At 37.2% G+C, this 25,077-nt stretch overlaps 2 protein-coding genes across 2 annotated transcripts in view; one reads left to right on the plus strand and one right to left on the minus strand.

The window, feature by feature from the left end:
* PI4KA (phosphatidylinositol 4-kinase alpha) overlaps positions 1–25,077 on the plus strand; it is a gene marked incomplete at both ends in the record, with an annotated part of 58,582 nt that overhangs the window by 17,379 nt on the left and 16,126 nt on the right. Inside the window, 17 exons of the mRNA XM_079543632.1 lie at positions 1,982–2,032; positions 13,935–14,043; positions 14,482–14,618; positions 15,524–15,657; positions 16,687–16,769; positions 17,020–17,090; positions 17,190–17,314; positions 17,720–17,801; positions 18,379–18,462; positions 18,656–18,745; positions 19,734–19,853; positions 20,906–20,998; positions 22,569–22,725; positions 22,958–23,085; positions 23,747–23,905; positions 24,163–24,314; positions 24,828–24,935. Coding sequence (XP_079399758.1) covers positions 1,982–2,032; positions 13,935–14,043; positions 14,482–14,618; positions 15,524–15,657; positions 16,687–16,769; positions 17,020–17,090; positions 17,190–17,314; positions 17,720–17,801; positions 18,379–18,462; positions 18,656–18,745; positions 19,734–19,853; positions 20,906–20,998; positions 22,569–22,725; positions 22,958–23,085; positions 23,747–23,905; positions 24,163–24,314; positions 24,828–24,935 — 1,883 coding nt within the window. The remainder of the gene's footprint in view (positions 1–1,981; positions 2,033–13,934; positions 14,044–14,481; positions 14,619–15,523; positions 15,658–16,686; positions 16,770–17,019; positions 17,091–17,189; positions 17,315–17,719; positions 17,802–18,378; positions 18,463–18,655; positions 18,746–19,733; positions 19,854–20,905; positions 20,999–22,568; positions 22,726–22,957; positions 23,086–23,746; positions 23,906–24,162; positions 24,315–24,827; positions 24,936–25,077) is intronic.
* Positions 4,410–10,596, minus strand: SERPIND1 (serpin family D member 1; the record flags this gene model as incomplete). Its single annotated transcript, XM_079544020.1, has 4 exons — positions 4,410–4,601; positions 5,028–5,172; positions 5,619–5,892; positions 9,741–10,596. The coding sequence occupies 4 exons, from the start codon at positions 10,594–10,596 to the stop codon at positions 4,410–4,412; spliced, it is 1,467 nt and encodes a 488-aa protein (XP_079400146.1).

Below are 25,077 nucleotides of genomic sequence, written 5' to 3' on the forward strand. Positions count from 1 at the left end.
CTGGGAGAAGGAAGTTCTGCCTGCTGTAAGTGAAGATCAGGTTCAAGACCATCTAAAGAACCTGAAGGTGCACGAGTCCATGGGACACAATTAGATACATCCATGGGTTCTGAGGGAAGTGGTAGATGAAGTTGCCAAGCCCCTCTCCATCATACTTGAAAGGTCATAGCAGTCTGGAGTTCCTACTGATTGGAAAAGGGTAAACATAAACACCCATTTTCAAAAGGGAAAAAAGGAGCTAGAGGCCAGTCAGTTTCACCTCTGTGTCTGGCAAGATCATGGAGTGGATTGTCCTGAAGGCCCTAATAAGGCACATGGAAAATAAAGAGTAGGTGATTGGTGGTTCACCAATATGGCTTTACCAAGGTCAAGTCATGCCTGACAAACATGGTGGCCTTTTATAACGGAGTTGCAGTGTCAGTGCATAAAGGAAGGGCAACTGACATTGTCTACCTGGTTTTGTGCAAGGCTTTTGATGCTGTCCCACATGACATCCTGATTGCCAAATTGGAGAAAAATGGATTTGATGAATGGATTAAGGAATTGGCTTCATGGTCACACTCAGATTGTTACGATCAACGTCTCACTGTCCAGGTGGAGAGTGTAGAGTGGTATTCCTCGGGAACTGATGCTGGGACTGGTGCATCTTTCTGGATGACATGTACTGTGGGATTGAGTGCATCCTCAGGAAGTTTGCGAATGACACCAAGCTGAGTGGTGCAGCCTACTTGCTAGAAGGAAGGAATGCCACCAGAGGAACCTGGACAGGCTTCAGAGGTGGGCCTGTGCCAGCATCATGAAGTTCAACAAGGCCAAGTACAAGGTCCTGCATGTGGGTTGGGGCAATCCCAAGCAGATACAGGTTGGGTGGAGAATGACTTGAGAATATTCCTGAGGAAGTAGATTTGTGTGTTTCAGTTGATGAAAGACTCAGCATGAGCTGGAAATGTGTGCTTGCAGCCCAGGAGGCCAACTCTATTCTGGGTTGCATTAAGAAATGTGGCCAGCATGTCAAGGGAGGTGATTCTGCTCCTCTTCTCTGCTGCTATCAGACCCCACCCTCTTCAGTTCTGGAGCCCCCAGCACAAGAAGGACATTGAGCTGTTGAAGCAGGTCCAGAGGAGGGTCACGAAGATGATCAGAGTGCTGAAACACTTCACCTATGAGGATGTGCTGATAGAGCTGGGGCTCTTCAGCCTGGAAAAAAAAAAAGGCTCTGAGGAGACCTTACAGTAGCCTTCTAGTTCCTGAAGGGGCACTGCAGGATCATGAAAGAGAGCTGGTTAGGGGCTTCTTATAAGGGTGTGCATCAACAAGATGAGGAGAAATGGCTTTAAGCTGGAAGAGGGGAGACTTAGGCTAGATATTAGGATGAAATTCTTTCTGTGAGGGTGGTGAGACACTGCAGCAGGAGAGGTTGAGGATGCCTCCTTCCTGAAGGTGTTCAAGACCAGGCTGGATGAGGCACTGAACAAACCCCATGTGTTAGGGGGTTGGAACTAGATGATCTTAAATGTCCCTTCAAACCCAAACCGTTCTATGATTCATTCTGTGATTTAACGTGGGCATTTTTATTGTGGTTGTTGGATAGCAGAATAAAAGATGATATAATGAATATTTTCCACCTTAGCTCAAGGTGTAGTATCTAATTTTGAAGTTTAGATTCTGGAAGTTTTCATTTAGTTTAGCTCTGAAAGGGGAAACACTTCCTTCAGGAGCCTGCAGGAGGAGGCTGCCCGAAGAATCTTATTGAAAAGGCTTCTGGCGCTCTGCCCAGTGTTGTGGATTTTGAAGGTGCTCCCTTGGCCACCTTACACACATCCAGCTGAAAGGTTCAGGGTTGTAACTGGCAGTGTATGTTTTAGTGTATGTTTTCATTTGCATAGGTGGTAGGAATGCTTGATGCTTGAAATGTCATCTAGCAAGTATTAGAAATATTTTTGCAGAGGCTTTTGATGATAATTTCCTTCTTCTTTCCCAGGCTTCTAGTAGCGCAGGGAATCTTGGTGTGCTCATTCCTGTTATTGCTGTGGTAAGTACCCAGTTGGGTAGTTGAATAATTTTTCTCATTCGTATCAAGTATCAGTACCTATTGCAAAGTCAAATGGTTTGATAAACAGCTAGTGAACTAGTGTACAAGCAAGCATCCAGTATGTAGTAGTATAGCTAATAATTTAACTGTGAATTGCAAAATATCATTAAACATGAATTCAGAGGGATTTGTGGACTAAATAATACCATGTTATACTCTGTGTAAAATTTGGTGTGCAGTGTAATAAACAGCACTTAACTAAAGAAAGAGTGTCTAGAGAAAAAATGAAGACCAAAAGATATAAATAAATCTTAGTTTGGCCAAACCAAATCCTAGATTTGCAGAAATGTGTTTATAAATGCCTTGTATTACTATTCAGTAGCTGCTTAATTTTTGAATGAAGTAGCCAATCTTGTGTTGAGATGAATAATCTAATGGGTAGTATTTTTGACTTATCAGTTAAGCAGATGTTAGTGTCATCACTGACTAGAGTGCAAGATCATGCCTTACATAATGGAGACCAAAAAAAAAGAAACATCAATGTTTGTTAAAGACTTCGTGTAAAAGTTATGGAAATAGTATTGTTTCAAATTTTTATTGATGATGTTTTCTTTTTTTTCTGAATATCCAGTGAAAACTGCATTTTTCTTAACTAATGTGACCTTTAAATAGAGTGAGTGCCAGAATCTGTAGTAAGAGTTAATGGTTACTTATGGTTGTTGAAGCAAATATTTGACTTTCTTGCACAATGTATGAAGAGCGTGAGTTTTGAACAGTAGCTGATTTGCCTTTGTGCTTGTCCTCTTTCCCTTGAATAGTTCTGGTTACTTAGATTGCGAAGACAAAAGGGAAAAATCGGATCCTCCAGCCCATTTAATCTGATACACAGTTTATATTTGGGGTGTGAATATTTAGTATTTGTATGTAGATAAAAAAGATGAAATGTTTACATGAATTACAACAATTTGTGTAGTGAAACTTCAGTACTAAAAATTATGTTCCCAGTATTGGCTTTTCATTAATTGCAGTGTAAGCTAGAAATAGAAACAGCTGGGTTTTCATTTGATGTTAATTTCTTTGGCTATTCTGCTAAAAATGACTTTGTGTATGCAGCAAATAATTGCTGACATTTGTAATTATTCATCTACCACAGTATGCAATCAGTAAGTTAGTACTGAAAAACACCTTCTAAAGAGCTGCCTTACTTCTTAAACTGTTTAAAGGGTTTATTTATGGCTTTTTTTTGTAGCTTTTTGTGTTTTTGTAACATGAGGGAAACTTGAAATACAAACATACTTAAATTTACACAATATTTGATATTAGATGTAACAAAAAAAAAATCACTGGTTTGAGAGACATACGTTTTAGATGTTAAGACATGAAGGAAAGTGTATGACATGGACATGTTCAGGGACTTCAGTAGTTTGTATGTGAGGTGTAACTCTGTTCTTGATACCAGGTTGGTAGTAATATTCTACAGAATGCAGGCAAATCTTCAGTTTTTCAGATGTGAAGCAAGCTTGTTTACAGTCTTAGTGCATGACTGGAAAGGTTTTGTCTGTTGAATTAAGCATGGAAAGTGCATTTGAATTTTTAACACACATTGTTTTTGGAATAAATCACTTTTTGTAGAGAGAGAGTAGTTAGGTGATACTGAGCTGAAAAAAAGAACATTTTGCTAGCTGCTCACAATACATAAGGTATTCTAAGGAATTATCTGCTTGCCCTAATTCTGAAATTGTTTATATGGGTGGAGATTAGAGAACTGTGTTGAAACCAACAAAGTCAGACTGGGGGAAGGTAGTGGATCCGTTAGGATTTCATTCCACCAGGACATTTTTGTTCTGCTGATCAGTAAAGCTCATGATTGATGGCATGGTCTGCTGAATGTTAAATAGTGCAAGCAAAAGCAAGAATGCTGGCCACCTACTGTTATTAGAGTATGTAAAAGTATCCAGGAGAGACGTAGATTTCTAATGCCGGTCAGGTACTTAGGATTTTCTTTTTCCTATTTATTATGAATAGGTTCATCAGCAATAAAACTTTCAGATCTGAACTTCAAGAATCCAGATAGTCTTCATATTTTATTGATTACATTTTATAAAGTGAAGTAAATAAGACACAAAGTTACTTTGAGATATTTCTTAATATACTTGTATTGATACTTCGCACTGCAGACAAATCATCTACTATTGAGTCCATTCATGTAGAACTATTAATAGATGCTATATATATAATATATATATATATTTTTTTATACCGGGGCTTTTGTATTAACTAATATGATAAGAAAATTGCCTTTTGTGATACTTCTATGATATATTAATGCGTAATTATACAGCCTGTGTACGAAAGCGTTTTGGTGTTGCTCTGTGCTCTATGGCTTGGCAGGGTTGACAACTCTACCCAAGAACAGAAGGCAACTGGTACGGTGTTCATAGATCAAAAACAAAAAGGGGCGGTCGACAATAAAGCGAATCTGAGTAGAAAGAGGCATGAATCCGACGTTGGTTATTGCTCCAGCTTCTGTGCCTTCCTCGTTCACAGTAATTGTGCCTTGATGATTGAACTGTGAAAAACAAAATAAAAAAGGAGGGTCTCAGTATACACAAATGATGCGCTCAAGGCCTTCCCCCCAGCAAAGCTGTGTCCTGCATGTGGCTGCCTTGTGATGCTCCTGCTGGTAGATCCTGTGGGGCAGCAATCATTTGGGCTTGGCTTCTGAGTAGCTCTGTTACTGACTGACTGATCAACCACAATACTTCTAGTAGATTTGACATGTAATTGAACATATTTCTTTTAAAAGGGGAAAAAAAAAAAAAAAAATGAGGATGTGTAGAGAAACCCACAAACCCCCCCCTCTATCTTCCAAGAAAGACTATGTAAAACAATATTTTTGGATGCTTAAACTGTGAATTATTACTATAGTGCTTTGTTTTCAGATTATATTGCTTAATCAGAAAGGAGATGAAGAGAAGGAGAGTTTTATAAATACTCTGTCAATGGAGACTTTCTCTTTTGATACACCACAGTAGTTGCCTTTTTCACTGAACAGTTCTTCTATTCCCATGGATCTTAGAAAACCAATCAAGTTGTAGTTCTTCTCCAGCTTAAATTTAGGCAGAATTACTTCTCTGGTTCTAGTAGAAAGAAAATGCAAAAAAATTGTTGAAGATGTGAGTTTGTATAATTTCTTTGCTATGCATTTGTTTTAAAATTAAGGTGCAAATAACACAAGAACTTGTACCGTGCTTTTGCTTTTACAAATCAGGCATTATTAATTTTTAAGCTATGTTCTTTATAATTAATTAACATACTGTTAGTTTGACATAATACAATGCTTTGCTTTGGTTGTGTGTAGTATGTAGGGTCTGGGCATTTTGATGAGTGATTGGGTACGCTTGTAAGGAACTGTGAAATTTTCTGGGGTTCTAAGCTGGCGATTTGTAGCTTCTGTATAGATTGTATTAAGCTTAAAGCATTCAGCTTAAGTCAAAATGTTATGTTCTAGGCTGCCTACTTTTCCTTGCCAATATGACCAGGAAAGTATTTAAGACTTTAACAGAACGTATTTTTCAGCAGATACCTGTTTGTCATGCTCTTCTGCCATTTTTCCACCACCTGAGGGGTTATTTGCTTTTCTAGTGCTTTCATGCCAGAGAGCTTGTGTGGAAGTACAATCAGCATACTGATGTTCCCCACAAATGGGAGCTGGATCACTCCACAGTCCAGATCAGGGTCTGCAGCAGCTAGGAAGTTCCCTTTAGTCTGCATCATAGGAACTTTTATTGTTTGCTTTTCATTCAGTCGAAAACTTCTCTTGGTTGTCATTTCCACTGGAAACTTATTCTCCCACGTTCCTGGTAATGCAGAAGACAAATAAATAACAAAAAAAAGCAAATATACTTATTTAGAAAAATATTTCCAGAGTAACAGTATACATTATACTTTCATTCATGTGAATTAGAACTTGCTGTAGGTGAATGTTAATTTTAATTAAGCCAGAATCAGGACACAAGTTTTAAAGCAACTTTAATATTTGTCTTTATTTCCAGCTTAATATTTGTCTGATCTTAATTATCTGAATTACAGAAGTAAAACACAAATTGGGTATGTGAAATGGCTTCATGTGCTCTTTTTTTTTTTCCATAAGGAATCTAGAAATTAAAAAATATAAATATATGTAAACCACTTGACAGGGCTTTCACCTAACAGTACAGTTTTATTTTTTTTGAGATCTGATATTTGAATCCAGTATGAAGTAGACTGCGTCAGGCATGTTATTGATGCATCAAGCTATGTAATAGCTGTTCTCATTTTGCATAATAGTTCAAGGATATTATGCTGAAGGCATTATCTTGATTTAATCAGTCCAAGTCAATGAGCTTACCATCTTAAGACATTCTGAACAGTTTGGGTGTTTACTAGTTAATTGTATGATCCAATTTGATTTGATTTCAACATGCTTGTTGGTCGTCTAATTTATTCCCGAAGAATGCAATTCAACACATTTTGCAGTTGAGAAAACATGATTCAAACCCTGATGGTGAAGCTGTGTAAAGATTTATTTGGTATCCAAAATATTTATTGATTGTGCTTAAAAAGAAAAGAAAAACAAAGGAACAAAACCAACCAGGCGCACAAACAAAAAAAAGCCAGCAGTTTTTTAAGCGGTACTACTTTATTCTCTTTAGAGCTGTAGCTCTGTGAAAAACATTCTTAATAGGCAGACATAGCTAGAATTTTGTAGTGGAGATAGGGCTACTGGTACTTCCTGTTGAAGTTTTAGATTTTAGGTTGTCATTTGCAAGCAAGTATATGGGGAGCATGACTGCAAATGTGTGGATAGACTACAAACTTTATGTCTACTTCGAAACGTTAGATTAAAGTTAATGATTCCGAGCCCCTTAATTTGACTTTTAAATTGACTGTGTGGTAACAAAAAGCCTTGACTTCCATTCTGATGTTTTCTTGATGTGTTAGGAGCAGTCAAAGTGATCATCAGACTGTAGTTATTCTGAAGGGATATATAAAATGGATTATGCTATTCCCAAGCAAATTGCCTCAGCTGTCAGGTGGAAGCACCATCTGGATTTCTTCAAGGAGTGGAATTCACAGGCATGGGACTCGAGCTAGGTAATGACTCCAAGCCATTGTGGGCTGTGGGATCTTCAGCAGCTCTGTCTCTTAAGGGGTAAGAGCAGTCTATCAGCTCTTCTTAGTAAAAGAGGGGAGCTGAAAACTTCCTCTTGGATTCACATTGGCAAGTGCATTTGTCTTGATATAAAGTACTGTTTCTCCAGTAGGAAGCATGTGGTCTGGGTTTAGCAGAAACCAGTTGGCACTGTGCTGACTTTCTTGACTGTTTAAAGTCTTCCCAGGATGATATTTTGGATTCCATCTAGGTGGTAGAGTCAATCACTTGTCTTCAGTGGTAAGCTTTTGTCTTGTATTCATGACTAGAGTATTAGAGAAGCAATTTTGAACCTGTTAAATTTTTCAGTCATCAAAAGCTGCTGTGGTCTACCGTGGCTAAAATAACTGACTTAATTTTGGTAGGTGGAATGGAGAATAGGTCTCAGATGTATGCTGGATACCAACTCAAGATAAAACTTTATAACCAAGACTGAATAGCTTCCAGTTAATTGTTGATGGATTTTGCGTAGGAGAAACTTAAGACTTCTTGGTATCTGGAGCTATACTGTTGCTCAATGACTCTTGTACTGAGCCTCTCTGCGTACGTGAGAATACTCAAAGGTTTCTTGGCTCTGAAGGCTAATACACAGCTTGTCTGCAGTGATACAAATAGTGTAAATGTTGTAATTCGAAAGATGTGGACAAAACGTCGTATTTCTCAACGAACTATTAAACACACTGGGTACGCAAAGAGCAGAACCTGCTTCTGAAAAGTTATTTCACTTGAAATGGAATTACTAGGAGACTGTACCAGGAGACAGTTACTGTAAGATAAAGGAATGACACGTCTCGATATGGAATTGATTGGTTTTGGTTTTATGAGTTAGAAACTTACTATCTTCAGCAGCAGGTACAGTGGTAATTCAAACTAACAGGACTGGGAAAGGAAAAAAAAAAAAAAGAAAAAAAAAAAACAAAAACAACAAAAAAAAAAACAAAAAAAAGAGTCTTTTTGATATTGATGGCTCAGGAGTTCCAGCGTTAAAGCTATTTAACTTCTGTTGGTGTCTTTGTTTTTTTGAGATAGTGCAAGCACTTAATGATTTCAGAGTACATATTTTAAAACAGAAGATATTTTAAATGTGACCACATCATGAAAAGTAATGCATCTGTTTCACATTGTGTAATCCTTTTTTTTTTTTTTTTTTTTTTCTGTGTAGTCTAATGGATAGTAAATCAACACCTTCGTTATGGTAAGACATTATCGTTAATATGTATTTAAGGATACAAATATTTTTATTTTGGATGGTACTTTGAAGGTACTTTGAAATAGGGGATTATTTGGATCTTATGCTTATTGAGAGCTCCAGACCTTTTAAAGAGAAAAGCAACATTATTCAAGGAAACAATGCCTTACAAACAAATGGAAAAGATACATTGTGTAAAGCTGGAGGAACACTGTTGGAAAATCAAATGCTAAGAATGCAGAGTGAAGAGACCTTGAGTATGTGTTTTCAGGAAGCAGGGACATAATGAGAAAAGGAAACTCCTTTATAGAAAGCAGTATGTTGTACTCAAACTTTGCTATCTGTGGTATTTGCTATTTGTGGTAATCTCTCTTTCCCTCCTGATGCGTTACTTTGCTTTTATGTGATTTCATCTTACACAGTCAGTAACAGGTTTTGACGTTTTCCTCAGTTCCTCTTTTGCTTGCACCTCCTGCCTTTTTTTTTTTTTTTTTGCTCGTTTAATATTGTTCTTTTTTTTTTTTTTTTAACTAGAAAAAAAGTAAACATAGTGAACTTTCAACCTTAGGCAAATAGCCAAAGTTGAAAATCTTACTAGGGACTCTAAACTGAAGAGTAAAGAAATTGAAAATAAGAGTTAATATTAAGAGAATATTGTGTGTGTATATATATTTATTTCTGATTGTTCAGTCTATAGTGAAGCATATAGGAGCTCATAGCAGCAGACAGGCCATGCTGAATTTCTGAAACACTCCAAGTAGTGAATGTCTTCTTTTTTAATTTTAGAAGAATATTTTGATTACTGTTTTTAGCTCTCTGGATAGACTCATTGACAAGGATCACACTCTGATCACATAAAAATGTACTTCAAGCTAGAAGGTCTTTATAGTCATTCCTTTGAATCCATAGTACTTCAGGAATGTTAAACATTTTAACTGGAATCAACCTCTGCAATTTTAGTGAAGTCGATAACCTGAAATGGGACCGAATCTGACTAGTAACTTGCATGTAAGTACTTCCTCACCACCCAAGATTCATGCTTTTCATACAGAGTCCATGCTTTCTGAGGCTATTCTGCATTCATGTGTTGTTTTTTTTTTAGTCTTGCTTTTGGACTATAAGCATTTGTCTATAACATGTTCTTGCTGTTCTACTACAGTATGCGTTGATTTCAAGGTGTAACTAGAACATCGATGTGCTACGAAGACATGCAAGCTAAGGGGTTAATAATAGCGAGTGTTCTTGATGAGAGAATCAGTTTCAGAATCAGAATTTGTCTATTTTGAGCTACAGAATCTATTTAAGTTTAGTCTGGGATTACTTACCTTTGAAGTAAAGACAGTTAAGAATCATCATAAGCGTTGTGGGGTTTACATTCACAAGAGCTTCCTTTATTAATCCTTTGGTCAACTTCAAGATGCGTTCGTTGGTTTTGGTTATGAAGTTAGGATCTGAAAAATCAGCTGGTTGGGCATCAGCGAAGTAGTATGTTTTCATATTGTTTCTGAAATCATTCAGAATGGAAAAGTCCTTACGAATATAAAGATCGTTGACAGACCTCAGAGTATAACCAAAATTGCGCCTGAAAAGCCGATGAGTGAGTTTCCGAAAGAGGTTATGGACTGTCATGAGCTCATATTTGGTGCTGGCATTAATGAAGTCTTCAAAACCGAGAACAGATAATACTTCCTGCTGAGTTTGACCCTTCAGACCCAGGGAAATCATAGCCATTGCAGTGGAAATACCAACAGGAGCCATGAGAATATTGTCTGAGGAGTTGGCTTTGTCTGCTACACTCCGATAAAGGTTGAAGCCAAAGTTCGCATTGAGGATATTAAGACGCTGGATTCTGGTTTTGCCTTGGAAAAGTTCCAGAATATTTCCTTGCTGAATTTCAGAAACTATGTGTGGAGCAGCATCAATAACGTCACTGTAGTCGTCTTCACCCAATATCTTGTCAAGATCTAGATAGTCCTCTTCCTCCTCCTCTTCAGGAATCAAGTCATTGGTGATTGTGTTTTCTCTGTGGAACTCCAGTGGTAGGTCTGGCATATGATAGGTTCCATTTTCACGTGTATGTGCATCTTTGAGGCTTTCAAAATGGTCACCAAAGTCCTTGATTCCACAAAATGCGGAGGTTATGATGACAGCCAAAGCAAACAAATGAAATAGGAACTTCATTCTGAAAACCTGGAAGACAACAAAGTTGAAAGAAAGAGGGTAATTGAGTTTTAATTGTGTGTTCCAGAATTTTAGGTCTTCAATAGATTCTGTCAGGCCACAAAGTCTGTAGTTGCTTTATTCAACAGTATTTATCTGTCTTAGGTAGATAGATAAATCTGTTTTACTGGCAATCATTTTTGCTTACATAATGTCTCCATCCTGCTAGATAATTTGTTGAACTCTTCCTGCTTAAGTAATAGTTATTGACATATCTCAGTGATAACAAATTCATTGCCTGAAATACACTGATCTATTTATGTGTGAAATACAATTGCTTAAAGTTTACTAACTTCATTACTAAAAATATGAGTTGAAGAGAAGTTGAATGATCTGAGGTTGGTAGGAGGAGGGACTGGGGTCCACTGAAGGAGTTCACCAAAAGACATTTATCTGCACTGCATGCTGTTAGTGGGGCTGCAGTGTGTAAAATGCTTAAATGTTCATGCTGGCCTGTTTGTTGCCTTGTGTGTTACGCCATGGGCGTGCTCACTTTTTACAACTGTGGTACAACTATCTGCCTCTCCTGTTTGGATTCTTGATTCTGTTTCTTATTTAGTTGTATTTAGTTTCAATTTACTTTTACGTAGCACTGCACAGTATGTAGTGTTGTCTATTTTCTTCATGATGTGGAGTCCTATAAGTTCCTGTTTGCAACCGTTCTTCCGGTCTTAGTGTTATCCTGATGATAGATTTCTAAGTTCACTTAGTGTATCTATGAATATATTTAACCAGAACCTGTTTTTGTTTTTTGTTTTTTTTCCAAAAAGGAGTTTCATCTCTTGTCTCTTAAGCAGAGCACTGCTGCTTTTTTTTTTTTTTTTTTTTTTTTTTGGGGGGGGGGGTGTCATGACTTCAAAATCAAGAGCTAATTCTAGATACGTAATTTGAAGTTAATCCATCAACCTTACTCATTTGACAAGAAGTAGGTCTGAGAGACTTTTCACCATAATTCTGACTTGCGGTAGTTACAGTGATCTTAAAAAGGTATGAAAAAGTTTAATTTCTTCTTGCAGTAGTCCAAGACCAATACTTGAACATTTGATAATTGTGTCAGGTGACACTGTAAAATGGGTGTCTGAATGCCAAGGTCTTGATTTTTTTTTTTTTTTTTTTTTTTACAATGATTGTTTAGAAAGTTATTTGGTGACTTTATAAAATCAGTTTCACTTCATAGCACTTGCTTTGAGTAAAGGAAAATAATCACAGAGATTTATAATGTAGGAAAAAAGTTGAATACGACGAGAGTAAAGTTTTACTAAGAGGCTGATTTAAAATGTTTTGCAAATTAGCAAATAGACCAAGGAGCTGTAGAAGTAAAATACATAGATGCACAAATTTGTAAACCATTGCTTGCAGCACTTTTCAGGCTCGTAACAGGACTGAAGTTACTAAGCTAAGATTTAATTTTTTGAACTCTCCCCTGAAAGTAATTAGCTTGAAATCTTAAAACAGGATGATTAACCAATATAGAAAATGAATTGTTCTTACAATGATGAAGGATCACTAGAAGATTTACACTGTGATTAAAGAACTTGATAAAATCATAAATTCATCTTCCTTTCTTTTTTATTTCCCCCACCCCCAGAAGAGAAAAAGATTATTTTTTTTTTCTCTCTAGGCTGACATTCTTTGTCCAGTAACTACTGAAAAATATTTTCTGCTTTTGCCGTGTAAGAGTTTGCTGTCAGCAGTTCCCAACTTTATATTCTCATCTTCACTAATGTTTAATCAGTGCTCACCTCCACCTATACAGAGCATTCCTCTACTCTGCAATATATGTGCATTTGATTCAGATCTACGTAAAATAACAGAGGATGTGAATGAGGCTTACCTTTAAGTCACAGTATGGAAAAGATGTGTTGAGCAGCTCAAGTGAGGGGAATGGCAAGTTTTAAATCTGAACTTTGGTGCTAGTTTTCTGTATATCTCCCAAAGTAAACATTTTCTAAATCAAACACTGCTAAACTTACTTCGTCAGCCAAAATCCCTCCCTTGCCTAGTGATCTCTGCTGGATTGCTTTGTTTGTTGTTTGTTGAACTACTTTTATGGCTTTGCAGGCTCATGTTTGAGGAAAATCTTTGAGCAAAAATTGGTGTGTATGTAAAGTTTCACAGTCACGCATGCACGTAAACTTGGCAGTTTAAGACTGGTAGAAACCATGTCACTGCTGTTTTGTGCTAAGATGAGGTTATATTATTAGTTGAACGTCACCTCAAATGTGGTTGAGGCTACTGGATCTGTGAGGCTACTTCTGCACCAGAGGCACAGTGATAGACATTTGCTGTCAACTCAGCAGTGCTGTTCACCAGCTAGGACTCAGGTTAATTTTACTGCAGTATAGGAATTTTCCGTTATTTGTTTTAATGGTAGACTGCCTTATGATCTATAAATATGTCCCGAGTTAGCTTTATGTAAGGTTTTACTGAAGTCCTGTCTGTTTTCATACCACAACAGAATTATTTTACGGTTAAGAAAAAGATCTCTTCAGGATAGATTAAATACAATTCTGAAAATGAAGTCTACAGTAATAAAATCTGGTCATATTAGGTAAAGTTCACAGTTTAGTGAAGATTTCCTTTCATTATTTTTTTTTTTTTAACGTTTTCTGTGCTGCTAACAATTTTAGGGTAAAAGACTGTCAGGTTTCTATGTGAATTTGTAAGAATTCCACATCATTTTGTTGTTTGAGAGTATAAACTGCTCCATTGTCTGTGGAAAAGGCTATCAGACAGCTTGAATAGATGTGTTGAAAATGGTGTTCCTTTACTTGCTTATTTAGATAGTAAATTCTCCAGGACTGATGTCATTATGTGTGTGGGCGAAAACAATAAGAGATCCCCAGCTGGAGCCTCAGTGTATTTCCACAAATCCAATAAACAATGGCAACCAGAAGTATGCTTGACTAATATTTTGATTTTGAGTTCCTCTGTGCTAAAACAAAGCTTAAAGGTGCTGTCTTGAGCTCACGGTTTGAAAGACCGTGTGGTCTCTTCCTCTCTACAGTTGATGCATACTAATATAAGGTATTCTTTTTGGATTACTGTATCAGTATGATGGTATACCTGTGTGAAACCACAGAAATTTAGTTTCAGCATTTTGAATTTGTGCTATTCTAAAAAAAATAGTTTTCTTCAGTATAACGTTAGTAATATTATATTAGTTTCTTTGGGTGACAAAAGATATTCCCTTTGTAAATCACAGTAAATGGAAGTACAGAAGTTGATTTCTTCATATGGAATTAGGTTCCTGTAATTGCCACCATTTCCTGATTTTATTTTATTTTGTTCTCTGTTAGCTCACTCGACGCTTGCCACCCATCAAGGAAGCCAAGCCCAGATTGCAAAAGCTGTTCCGTGACTTCTGGTTGTATTCAGTGCTCATGGGATTTGCTGTGGAAGGATCAGGTAATGTAAATTTGAAGAGAAAAACATTGCTGCTTGTCTGATAAGCAGATGAAAACTGTTCTGTTTAGCTGTGAGATTCAACACAGTACAACTTATCCTTGAACCTGACTTTTTTTTTTTTTTTTTTTAAGCTAATACAGCAATTATCTGTAACTTAAGTATTAATGTTGACCACCAAGTTCCTGAAGTGGAAAATGGGGTATGGTATGTATGGGGTACAAAGGGAAAAGAAGTAGAAACTTACTATGCCTTTCGAAGTTTCACTTGGAATCACTTAAATGTGTGTGTTATACTTGGAAACATAAACCACTGTGTTTGTGTTGAAGAGCATAAAAAATTCATTTGAGGAACAGTGTAGAGCTTGGTAATGCTGATTAACCTAGGGAGTATTAATTCTGTTTTTCTCCCTTGTTCCACTTCTCATTTTTTGTGTTTCAGGTCTCTGGCCAGAGGAATGGTATGAGGGTGTATGTGAAATTGCCACCAAGTCTCCATTACTCACATTTCCTAGCAAAGAACCACTCAGATCTGTTCTTCAGTACAATTCTGCCATGAAGAATGATACTGTGACTTCTGTAAGTATTGGTTTCTTCTATTGCATTTATATTGATTTATTAACCAAGAATTACCGTGTATTTCAAAGGTGGAGTATGCATTTAACCTGCCTCCTCTTAGCAAAAATGCCTTGTTTACACAGCTCTTTTAACAGCAGTATATAGAAATGTTTTAGATTCTTTTACTGTGTGTTAATATATTTTTTTAGGCTGGCAGCTATACTGTTTTCATTAGCTGTAGAAATCAAGTCTTTGCAGAGACGGAAGCCTTTTAGTAGATAGTTTCACCCATTCTGTATCAGATGGAGACAACACTTGAACTGTAAGGAGAAAACAAAAAGAAACAGCTTTGGAAGAAAACAACACATTTTTTTCTCCTTGTTCAAAGAAATGCATTTTAGTTGAACTTTCTTTTATTCTCTGGCGTGGTACTAGTATACTCTCTCTAGTGTTTGCAGGGTATATGTTTATGTTAGGGCCATTTATGGTAGCAGTGTGTGACGAATTGATTTGCAGCAGCATATAAGAAGTCTCTGGCTCCCGAACAATACAGAAGTCTGCATGTGCATATATACCTAATTCTGTAACATCAAAGCAGTGGTTCCATGAAGTTTCAGAAGCTGAACAATATCAGTATTGATCAAAATTACATTACGTTAATTAGAGGAATTGTATTTCTTCATGGTCTAATTGCATGGGAACTAGTAGTCATTTTAGCAAGGAGCTTGACTCCAAATTCTGTTTAATTCTGCATACTAGGAATCTGACTTGCTGTGTTACAGCATGCTGGTCCTAGTCTGCATACAGAGGTATCCTGGCATATTACTTGTGAACATTAAAAAGACTAATAGCTAAAAGTGAATATTTTCAGAACACAAACTAATATAGCCCTCCCACTTCACATAACTGCATGTATTCATCTCTAGGCTGAATTAAACGAACTGCGGAGTACCATAATAAATCTCTTGGATCCTCCTCCAGAAGTGTCAGCTTTGATCAATAAGTTGGACTTTGCCATGTCTACTTATCTCCTTTCTGTTTACCGTCTGGAGTACATGAGGTATATACATATGTACCGTCTTCTGATGATTTTTTTTTTTAAATTTATGCTTAAGTCAGATTTGCCAGACACTGTGGCAAATGAGAATCAGTAAATTGAATCAAAATATCTGCACTGAAGATTCTGAGACTAAGAATTCATCTGTACAGAAATCATGGTAGGTAAAAGGATGTGATAATATAGCAGAGCCACAAAAATGAGAGCTCCTCTGTATAGGAATTAACAGAAGATGGACAACAGGATTCTTCACGGGAACATCTTACAAATATAATGTATCTCCTGCACAGAGTCCCATCCTTGCATTGCAGAAGGATTAAAATATCTGAAAAATAGTCTATTCTGTGAGATTAATGTAATGTAGATGCTGTGAAAATGTGTTTTGTTGTTGGTTTTTTTTTGTAGTGAGTGTTTTTTTTGCCTCAGTAGTGTGTGTTAGCTTTTACTAATGTGACTTACTGAATTCATGTATTTTATTTCTGTAGACATATATTCATTGCTGCTATGCAAAACATTGTGTAGCTGAAAGCTGAGGTGAAAGTCTAGTAGTAAGGAAAGTAGGTAAAAACTTCCCCATCCTATTTTTACTTTGACAATAGCTGACAATACATACGGTTTTTATCAAAAACATATTGGCTGTATTTTTAGAAACGTTTTTTTTTTTTTGCTAAGTGATATTTCCATTATACAAATTCAACACAGACAAAACCTATAGAAATGTCAAAGATAGTATATTTTTTGGATTTGTTTGTTTGCGATGCTTTTGTAAGTGCATTATCATCAGGTTTCCTATTCCTAAGGTGTTCTCTTGATGGCAGACATTATTTTTTTTTTCCACTAACATTAGGGTCCACTTAGTTGAATGTAGAAACAAATGGAAGTATTGCATTTATTAGAAACTTAAATTTACAATGGAATGAATCATTACTATGATTATGTGGTAACATAATGTATTGTTAGAGTATGTCGTTTTGTGTTGATGATGTTTAAATAAAAGAGGAAAAGAAGCATGCAAAACTCTTCCTCTCCTAGGGTACTGCGTTCAACTGATCAAGATCGCTTCCAAGTCATGTTCTGCTATTTTGAGGATAAAGCAATTCAGAAAGACAAATCTGGTAAGTTTACTAAGTTGAGATGCATGGAAGTTATCTATAGGCGTGCAAAATTAAACCAAATCCAGCAATTAAAACAAAAAAGGAATCTCATTCACAAGATTGCTTGTTGTTTTGTCCTTGCCAAATATTCCGTCTTAGTTTTGAAACAGCTTGGCTCAATGCTGGCTTGGTAAACATGAATGCTTTTTAACTGTTAAGCATAATGAAAACTCAGTTCTTATCAAACCTGTAACTTCTCTCAATTCTTCAGGAATGATGCAGTGTGTAATAGCTGTTGCTGATAAGGTGTTTGAAGCTTTCCTGACAATGATGGCTGATAAAGTAGGTAACACGGCCTCTGAACTTAAAAATTAATGTGGAAGTTCTTATTCATTTTAAGAGAATGTGCTTGGCTTCATACTTCTCTGGCATGTGTTTTAGCCTAAAACCAAGGAGAATGAAGAAGAGCTGGAGCGACACGCACAGTTCTTACTGGTGAATTTTAACCACATTCACAAAAGGATCAGGAGAGTTGCAGACAAGTACTTATCTGGTCTGGTAGACAAGTGAGTATAGATTTTATTCTGCTGTTCTTTTCATATTGACTGCTTTGTGAATACTCACAATTAAGGAAAACAGACGTGGATTTGGTGGCTGATACTTCTGAAACATCACCTTGTAAAATAACAGGCAACAGTATTTTTAATCCAGTCTCTTAAATTGTCTCTGCTTAGCATTCCCATGGATGGAGCAAAGCGCCCATGAAATAACTGCAAAAAATATTCCATCTTTTTTGATGGAATAGCTTTACTTAACTTGCTTTTCAGAGAGATTTCAAGCATGTATTGAGCCAGCTAGTTGTGAGCCGAGGCAAACTTTGTGATTTCTATAGAGTATGAGTTCACCTAGCACGCTATGAGGAGCTCCATTTCTTGATAAAATAATTTCCTTCCAATCCTGTCTTGCTGTAGATTTCCTCACTTGCTGTGGAGCGGAACTGTGCTGAAGACTATGCTTGACATTCTGCAGACATTATCACTGTCTCTTAGTGCAGTAAGTTTCTTTTATAATGATGCAGTGATGTTATTAGGAATACAAGATGAATGTTTCCTTTTTTTTTTTTTTTTACTTTTATAGAACTGAACGTTTTGCTTTGTTTTGCTGTTATATGGCATTTCATTGTCCTTGCAAGTTATCAGATACTCAGAAAATCAAATTTTGTAATAAAGGAAACAGTATTAACCAATTTGAGATAGTTTAACTATCTCATTTTGCATAAAAATTTGTTGATGTTTTGTTTTGTTTTTGAATGATGAAGGTTGTCAGCATGTACAATTTCCAGTGTATTTTTTGTATCTAGTGCCTATTACTGATCTGTAATATTTCAGTTGCTACCTACTGATATTTTTAAGGATGGAAATACTTCAAGTTTTATTTTCATGCTGAATTTTCAGAAGATTTTTGGAATTCTGGAGTTAAATGTACTGAAAACCTTACTGGAATAAAAACCATCTCTTAGATCTGTTCAGATTTACTCCAGGAGCAGTTATTTAGGAAGAGTGATGTCTATAATATTCAAGTTAAGTGATTATGTATTTTATTTTGAGAACTGATTATTGTTTTTGATTAGGATATTCACAAGGACCAACCATACTATGACATTCCTGATGCTCCATATAGAATAACTGTCCCTGACACACATGAAGCCAGAGAGGTAGGTAGCACTTGATTTTCTTTGTCTCAGATGTGAGTTACTCTGAGCTACTTTAAAAGGACAATAAATCTGTGGGTAAAGTTCTCTATTACTATCTGACACATCTTAGTACCCATGTTACTTATTACACCATTAAAACCAGTGCTTCTTGTTCAATATCCTGTAATTCATTGTTGTTGCTTTGTTATTCTAGAGTATAGTCAAAGACTTTGCTGCACGCTGTGGGATGATTCTGCAAGAGGCAATGAAGTGGGCTCCTTCTGTTACAAAATCTCATCTACAGGTAATGAGCCTGTTCCTGTGAGAGATTTTGATCATCGTAGATCTTCAAAATTAGAATTAAGTTGTGTTGTTTTCTTTACTTTCTCAGACTGTTCAAACTTCATTTTAAATTCTGTCTCACTAAAATTTTCCTTATTTTATTGTAGAGAACAACTAGAATTGTTGGTTGTTTTGATCTAAACTTGAGTATCTTTAACATGACAGGTTTGAAAACAGTTGGTCATTCCAGACTTAATTCAGAGATAAAAATTTGTTATAATTCTGTCTACCAAAGATTAGGTAGCTTAAAATACCAGCTGGACTGAAATGAATAGTTAGGTTATAAGTCTTATTTCTTGGGAGCATGTTTTTTTCATTCTTGCTGTTTATTTTTCAGTTAAAGAAATAAAAACATTGCATATGAATCTATGGCAAACTGTAGATGTTAACAAAGCATGGATGTAGTAGATACTTGCATATGTTGGAGTTCAGTAGAAAATGGTAAAAACAAAAAAAAAAAAACACTTTCAATTTAGCAAAAACTTCTTATGATGTATTAATAAATAAAACACTTTATGTAAACAAGAAGTCTCGCTACAGTATAATGGAGTTCTCTTTTTGTTAAATAGCAGAAGAAGACATGCAGTCCAGATTAGACCAATGTTATGACTATCCAGAAGTGTAAACAGAATTTCTGGGATGGCTCAAGACTGATCTAAAGCACTTTATTTTGTAGGGTTTTTTGTGAAAACTGATTCTATTTAAAAAGAATCTCAGATTTGAAGTGTTACCTTGTTCACGTAATCATTTTACAAAATGAAACAACTCCTTCTCTTTGCAAATTTAGGATGAGGCTTTTTTTGCTGGCGAGCAGTACCTACAAGAGGTAGTCTACTTGTCCTCTCATACATCTGAAATTAAGCTTTCTTCAGTTATGCTGTGTTAGCCTGTGAGCTGCCTTGTTTTGAAAAGCACAGTAGTTTTCTAACAAATGTTTTTTGATGCATCAGGAGTACCTAAACAAACATCAGAACTGGGTATCAGGATTGTCCCAGCACACAGGACTGGCTATGGCTACAGAAAGTGTTCTTCACTTTGCTGGGTACAACAGAGAAAACACCACTTTGGGCGTGAGTATTTGCTTGTTTGTGTAGCAGTCATGTTAATTTTATGACGTGAAGTTTAGACAGATAATATAGAGCCTTTAAATCATATTTGACATAACATATGAAAATTACTCAGATGTCTCATTTGTTTCCATCTCAAGTCAGAGTATCTTCCAGTCAGTTACATGAGTTACTAAGAAGTAGGCTGCTAACAAGCAAAGAAAGTAGAACTATATTTCTTCTAAAGAAGCATTTAGGGATGATATTTGTTAGTTTGAAAATAAAATCTTTATGTAACGCTGAAATGCTTTTTAGAATAGAATGCTCATTTGCTCTAATGCATTGTAGGTTCACTCAACATATGCTTTCACATTGCGTATTTCATTCAGTTTTATGTAGTTTGTCTTAAATATGTTTGATTCTTGAAGAAATCTGTAGAATCTGTTCTGTAATCAGCCAGCTTGTTTTCTAGCAGCAGCTCTGAAACTTTCCTCATTCCAAGCTTTAGCAGGATTTTCTTTTGCATTCCCTCTTTACTGTCATCCTTCTAGCTAATACTAGTCACTACATGTAGATAGGATAAAGAATTCCCACAGGATGTAGGAATGCTGTGACATAGTTCTGTGCAGAGGGAAAGTTAAAAAACTTAGAATCAAGAATGTGCTGGAAGAAACTTTAAAACTACAAAGGAAATAATAGAAAAGGCTTCTTCATGTTCACATGACTTGTTTTGATTGACTTGTCTACGTGAACTGCGTGGAAAAAAAATATAAGGATCGAGTGATAGAAGACTGTCAGATTATAGAATTTCATTACATTTTTCATGCTTTTTTATCTTTCAAAAAGTTCATGTGTATAAATTTTGAAAAATTTCTAACTGTAAACATGTAACTAATGCACATGTTGCTTGTTTCATGTGTATCCGTTCTGGTATTTTTGTATCTCATAGTCCTGATACTATTCTGATTATAAGCACAAAGGAAACTAAGCTTAAAATGTAGATAAAGGTGTGAAAGGAAAAAAGATAATTGATTAGATGTGAACAATATAAATAGCTGTATATGATTTGGTCATAGGCAACTCAGCTAACTGAAAGACCTACTTGTGTGAAGAAGGACTATTCCAACTTCATGGCTTCTCTTAATTTGCGTAACCGCTATGCAGGGGAGGTAAGTACACACTTTTAGACAGTGTGTGGAGTGTTCACCAGGTCTGGTGTCAGGACATTCTGATTTCCAGCCTACATTATTCTGTGATTTTAGGTTCTTTTAAGCATGGACTCTAAAGTTAAATTCCTTCAAGACTGAAGAGTATAATTTTCCTAGGTTATTAAGTAGCTTTTTTGCTGTTGATCACAGAATCACAGAATGGCCAGGGTTGGAAGGGACCTCAAGGATCATGAAGCTCCAACCACCTCCTGCCACATGCAGGGCCACCAACCTCCCCATTTAATACTAGACCAGGCTGCCCAAGTCCCCCATCCAACCTGGCCTTGAACACCCCCAGGGATGGGCAGGACGTCAACCTCCTCTCTAAGTAGCCTGATCCATCACCTCACCACTCTCATAGTAAAGAGCTTCCCCCTGACATCCGACCTAAATCCTACCTCCTTCAATTTGTCCTGCAGTTATCTACCCTTTCAAAGAGTTAATTCGCCCTCCTGTTTGGAGGCTCCCTTTAGGTTCTGAAAGGCTGCAATGAGGTCACCCCGCAGCCTTCTCTTCTCCAGCCTGAACAAGCCCAGCTCCCTCAGCCTGTCTTCGTAGGGGAGGTGCTCCAGCCTCTCATCATCTCTGTGGCTCTCCTCTGGACCCTCTCCAACAGCTCCCTGTCTTTCTTGTACTGGGGATTCCAGACCTGGACACAGTACTCCAGATAGGGCCTCACAAGAGCCGAGTAGAGGGGGACAATCACCTCCCTGTCGCTGCTGGCCACCCCTCTTCTGTTGGAGCCCAGGATACCGTTTGCTTTCCAAGGTGCAAAAGCACACTGCTGGCTCATGTTAAGTTCTTCATCCCCCAGCACCCCCAGGTCCTTCTCCGCAGGGCTGCTCTCAAAGGCTACTCCTAGTCTGTAAGGATGCCTGGGATTCCTCCAGTCCTAGTACAAAACCTTGCACTTTGCTGTGTTGAACCTCATTAAGTTCACCCAGGCCCACCTTTCCAACCTGTTGAGGTCCCTCTGAATGGCACCCCTTCCTTCCACTGTGTCAACCGCACCACTCAGCTTGGTGTCATCAGCAAACTTGCTGAGGGTTCCTCACTCAATTCCATCACTGATATCACTAATAAAGATGTTAAAGAGCACTGGTCCCAAGACAGACTCCTGGGAGACAATACTCATTACCAGCCTTCATCTGGACACAGAACCATTGATCACTGCCCTTTGTCTGCAGCCTTTCAAATAACTTCTTATCCACCAGGTGGTCCACCCATCTAATCCACATCTTTCCAATTTGGAGATAAGGATTTAGTGAGGGACCATGTCGAAGGCCTTGCTTGAGTCCAGGAAAATGACATCGGTCATCTTTCTGTTGTCCACCAATACCGTCACTACATCGAAGAAGGCCACTTCATCTTGTATCAAATTCTTAAATTACAGGCAAAGCTAAGTTGCATTGGCAAAATACAATTAAAAGAGATCTGTTTGTATTGAGTTTCCTTACTCAGCATATGACCAGTACCAAACTAGACTCCTAGAAATATTGTTCTTCATTTAAAGCCTCATTATATTTTTCAGGTGTCTGGAATGATTCAGTTCTCAAATGCTACAGGACGAACATCTGACCTAAATAAACTGATGGTCAAAGAGCTTAACAATGCTCTTGAATCAGGCCAGTCTGAATTCTACACGCAGGCCATGTTTAAGTTGACTGCGCTATTAATAAGCAGCAAAGGTAATGAAAACCGAGTGGACTTCTGCGTTCTGGATGTGAATGCTACATGTAGTAAACACAGAAGGTATCTGCATACTAACTCTGTATGCATCAACTTGAAGCGAAACTGTTATTAGTTGGCTTGTATTGGGGGAAAATGCTCTTAAACTTGAACCTTCTTATCAGCTGTTTTTATGCCGATTATGCTCTTATTTATTCTGCTGTGGAAATGTGTTTGAATGTTTGCTTTCAGACTGTGATCCCCAGCTTCTTCATCATCTGTGCTGGGGACCTTTGCAAATGTTCAACGAACATGGTATGGAAACAGCAATTGCTTGCTGGGAGTGGCTGCTTGCTGCCAAGAATGGAATAGAAGTGCCGGTAGGAAGCAATTTAAGTACTCTTTCTCTGTCCCTGCAAGCGGGAAGGGAAAGAAGAATATATGGAGAGATTCACAGTTCTGAATCCATGTAGAATAAGAATAGTAAATGCATTGTTAAACACTTTAACCTGCCAGGAAGTTTCTCTTGATGTATTGTTGGGAATCTGAACACCCTCACTATGTGGACTGTGGGAAATGGATGCTTCTTAGCAGCAGGGATGATAAAGCAAATAAAGGCTGTTAGGATCTCAGCTAGACACCTTACTTTGCTGCTTGAGGTACCTGTGTTTCTCATGAATTAGATCCTGAACTACTGCAATTTATAGAATGATATTTTAAAACAGTCATTAATATCTCTGCTCATCATTTAGTGCCTCTGGTACTTGGCATTATTCCCTGGCATAAAAAATAGGCTTGTAAAAGTTATAATCCTATGGCAGGATGTAGTAACTTTTAGCAGAAAAAGGACAGCACCATGTGCTACTGATAGTTTGGCATCCTCAACGAAATACAGCACTTGTCTGCTGTTGCCCTTGGTATTTCTGTTAACTGAACTTCAGAACAGAAGTAGTCTGTTGTTGTTGTTGTGTACCTTGTGGAGAAATGTTGTGCTTTCCATACAAGAAGATGCTTTTCAATCTTATAATCTTGCTTTTGCAGTTCATGCGGGAAATGGCAGGAGCCTGGCAAATGACAGTAGAGCAGAAAGTTGGCTTGTTTTCTGCTGAGCAGAAAGAAGCAGATCCATTAGCAGCCTCAGAGGAAAGCCAGCCAAGACCTTGTCCGCCAGAAGTCACTCCACATTACATCTGGATAGAGGTGTGTATTTCTGGAATGTCCCCCCTATGATGATGTTGGAATAGTGCTGTGATTAAGCCATTCTGTACTGTTTGTTCTTGTGAATTGGAGAGCTAGTGGAATCATGATGGTAGTCCCTCTGTCTCAAAGCTCAGACATGCTCTTTTTACAGGAGCGTGATGGTTATGAAAGCGTCTGAAACAGAAGAAACTGGTTTGTTTGATTTTAAGATTGAAAATAAAATTGAAGGATGCATAGCATCTCTGTCTCTTTCTCAGTTTCTGGTGCAGAGATTTGAAATAGCCAAGTACTGCAGTTCTGACCAAATAGAGATCTTCTCCAGCCTGCTCCAGCGATCTCTTTCCTTGAACATTGGAGGGGCAAAGGGCAGTTTGAATCGGCATGTGGCAGCAATTGGACCCCGTTTCAAGTGAGCAGGGTTTCTTTTCCTTGGTCGCAGTAGCATGGTTATGAGATATGGCACGAAATAACTAAGTGCAAACTGTTTATTTTGTCATTGGCTTCAAGTGGTGAAAATTCTTTAAAAATCCTGGAATTATGCAGAGTTGAAGTTCTGTTTTCAAAGTAGAAGTATTAACTTTATTTTGAAAGTCAGTTCTGGTGCTTCAGAAAACTTTGAGATAATTTTATATAGTGAATCATTGGCATCAGGAATCAATTCTGTGTATCAGTTAGCAATAATTCTGCTCTATCAATCAGTTTCTCTTCTGTGACTTGAAGGCTTCAACTTTGTGTGGTTCAGTCATCACAGCTTTAGGAACAGGCTGATGATAAAAGAATGTTCCGAGAGCTCTGAAACAGGCACTTCTCAACAAGTTGAACAGAATTATAGATATAGTATTGCTTTTATTATGGTTTGTATGGTGTTGCTTTAATCATTGTTTTGGGAACATCAGGGTTTTCATTCTCTTGAATGTATTAGGTTGCTGACATTGGGGTTGTCTTTGCTGCATGCTGATGTGGTTCCAAATGCAACTATTCGAAATGTTTTGAGAGAGAAGATTTATTCAACTGCCTTTGATTATTTCAGGTACTGTCTTATTTGCTACTACTCACTGAATGTGCATGTGTAACATTTCCTAACAAATTCAAGTTCAAAAACAAGTTCAAAGCACAAGCTGTTTTTCTCTAGCAATTTAACTTCCTTTCCTTTTCTTTGTTCATTCTAATGA

Source organism: Tetrao urogallus, assembly GCF_951394365.1.
Source record: "Tetrao urogallus genome assembly, chromosome: 17".
Taxonomy (NCBI): Eukaryota; Metazoa; Chordata; class Aves; order Galliformes; family Phasianidae; genus Tetrao; species Tetrao urogallus.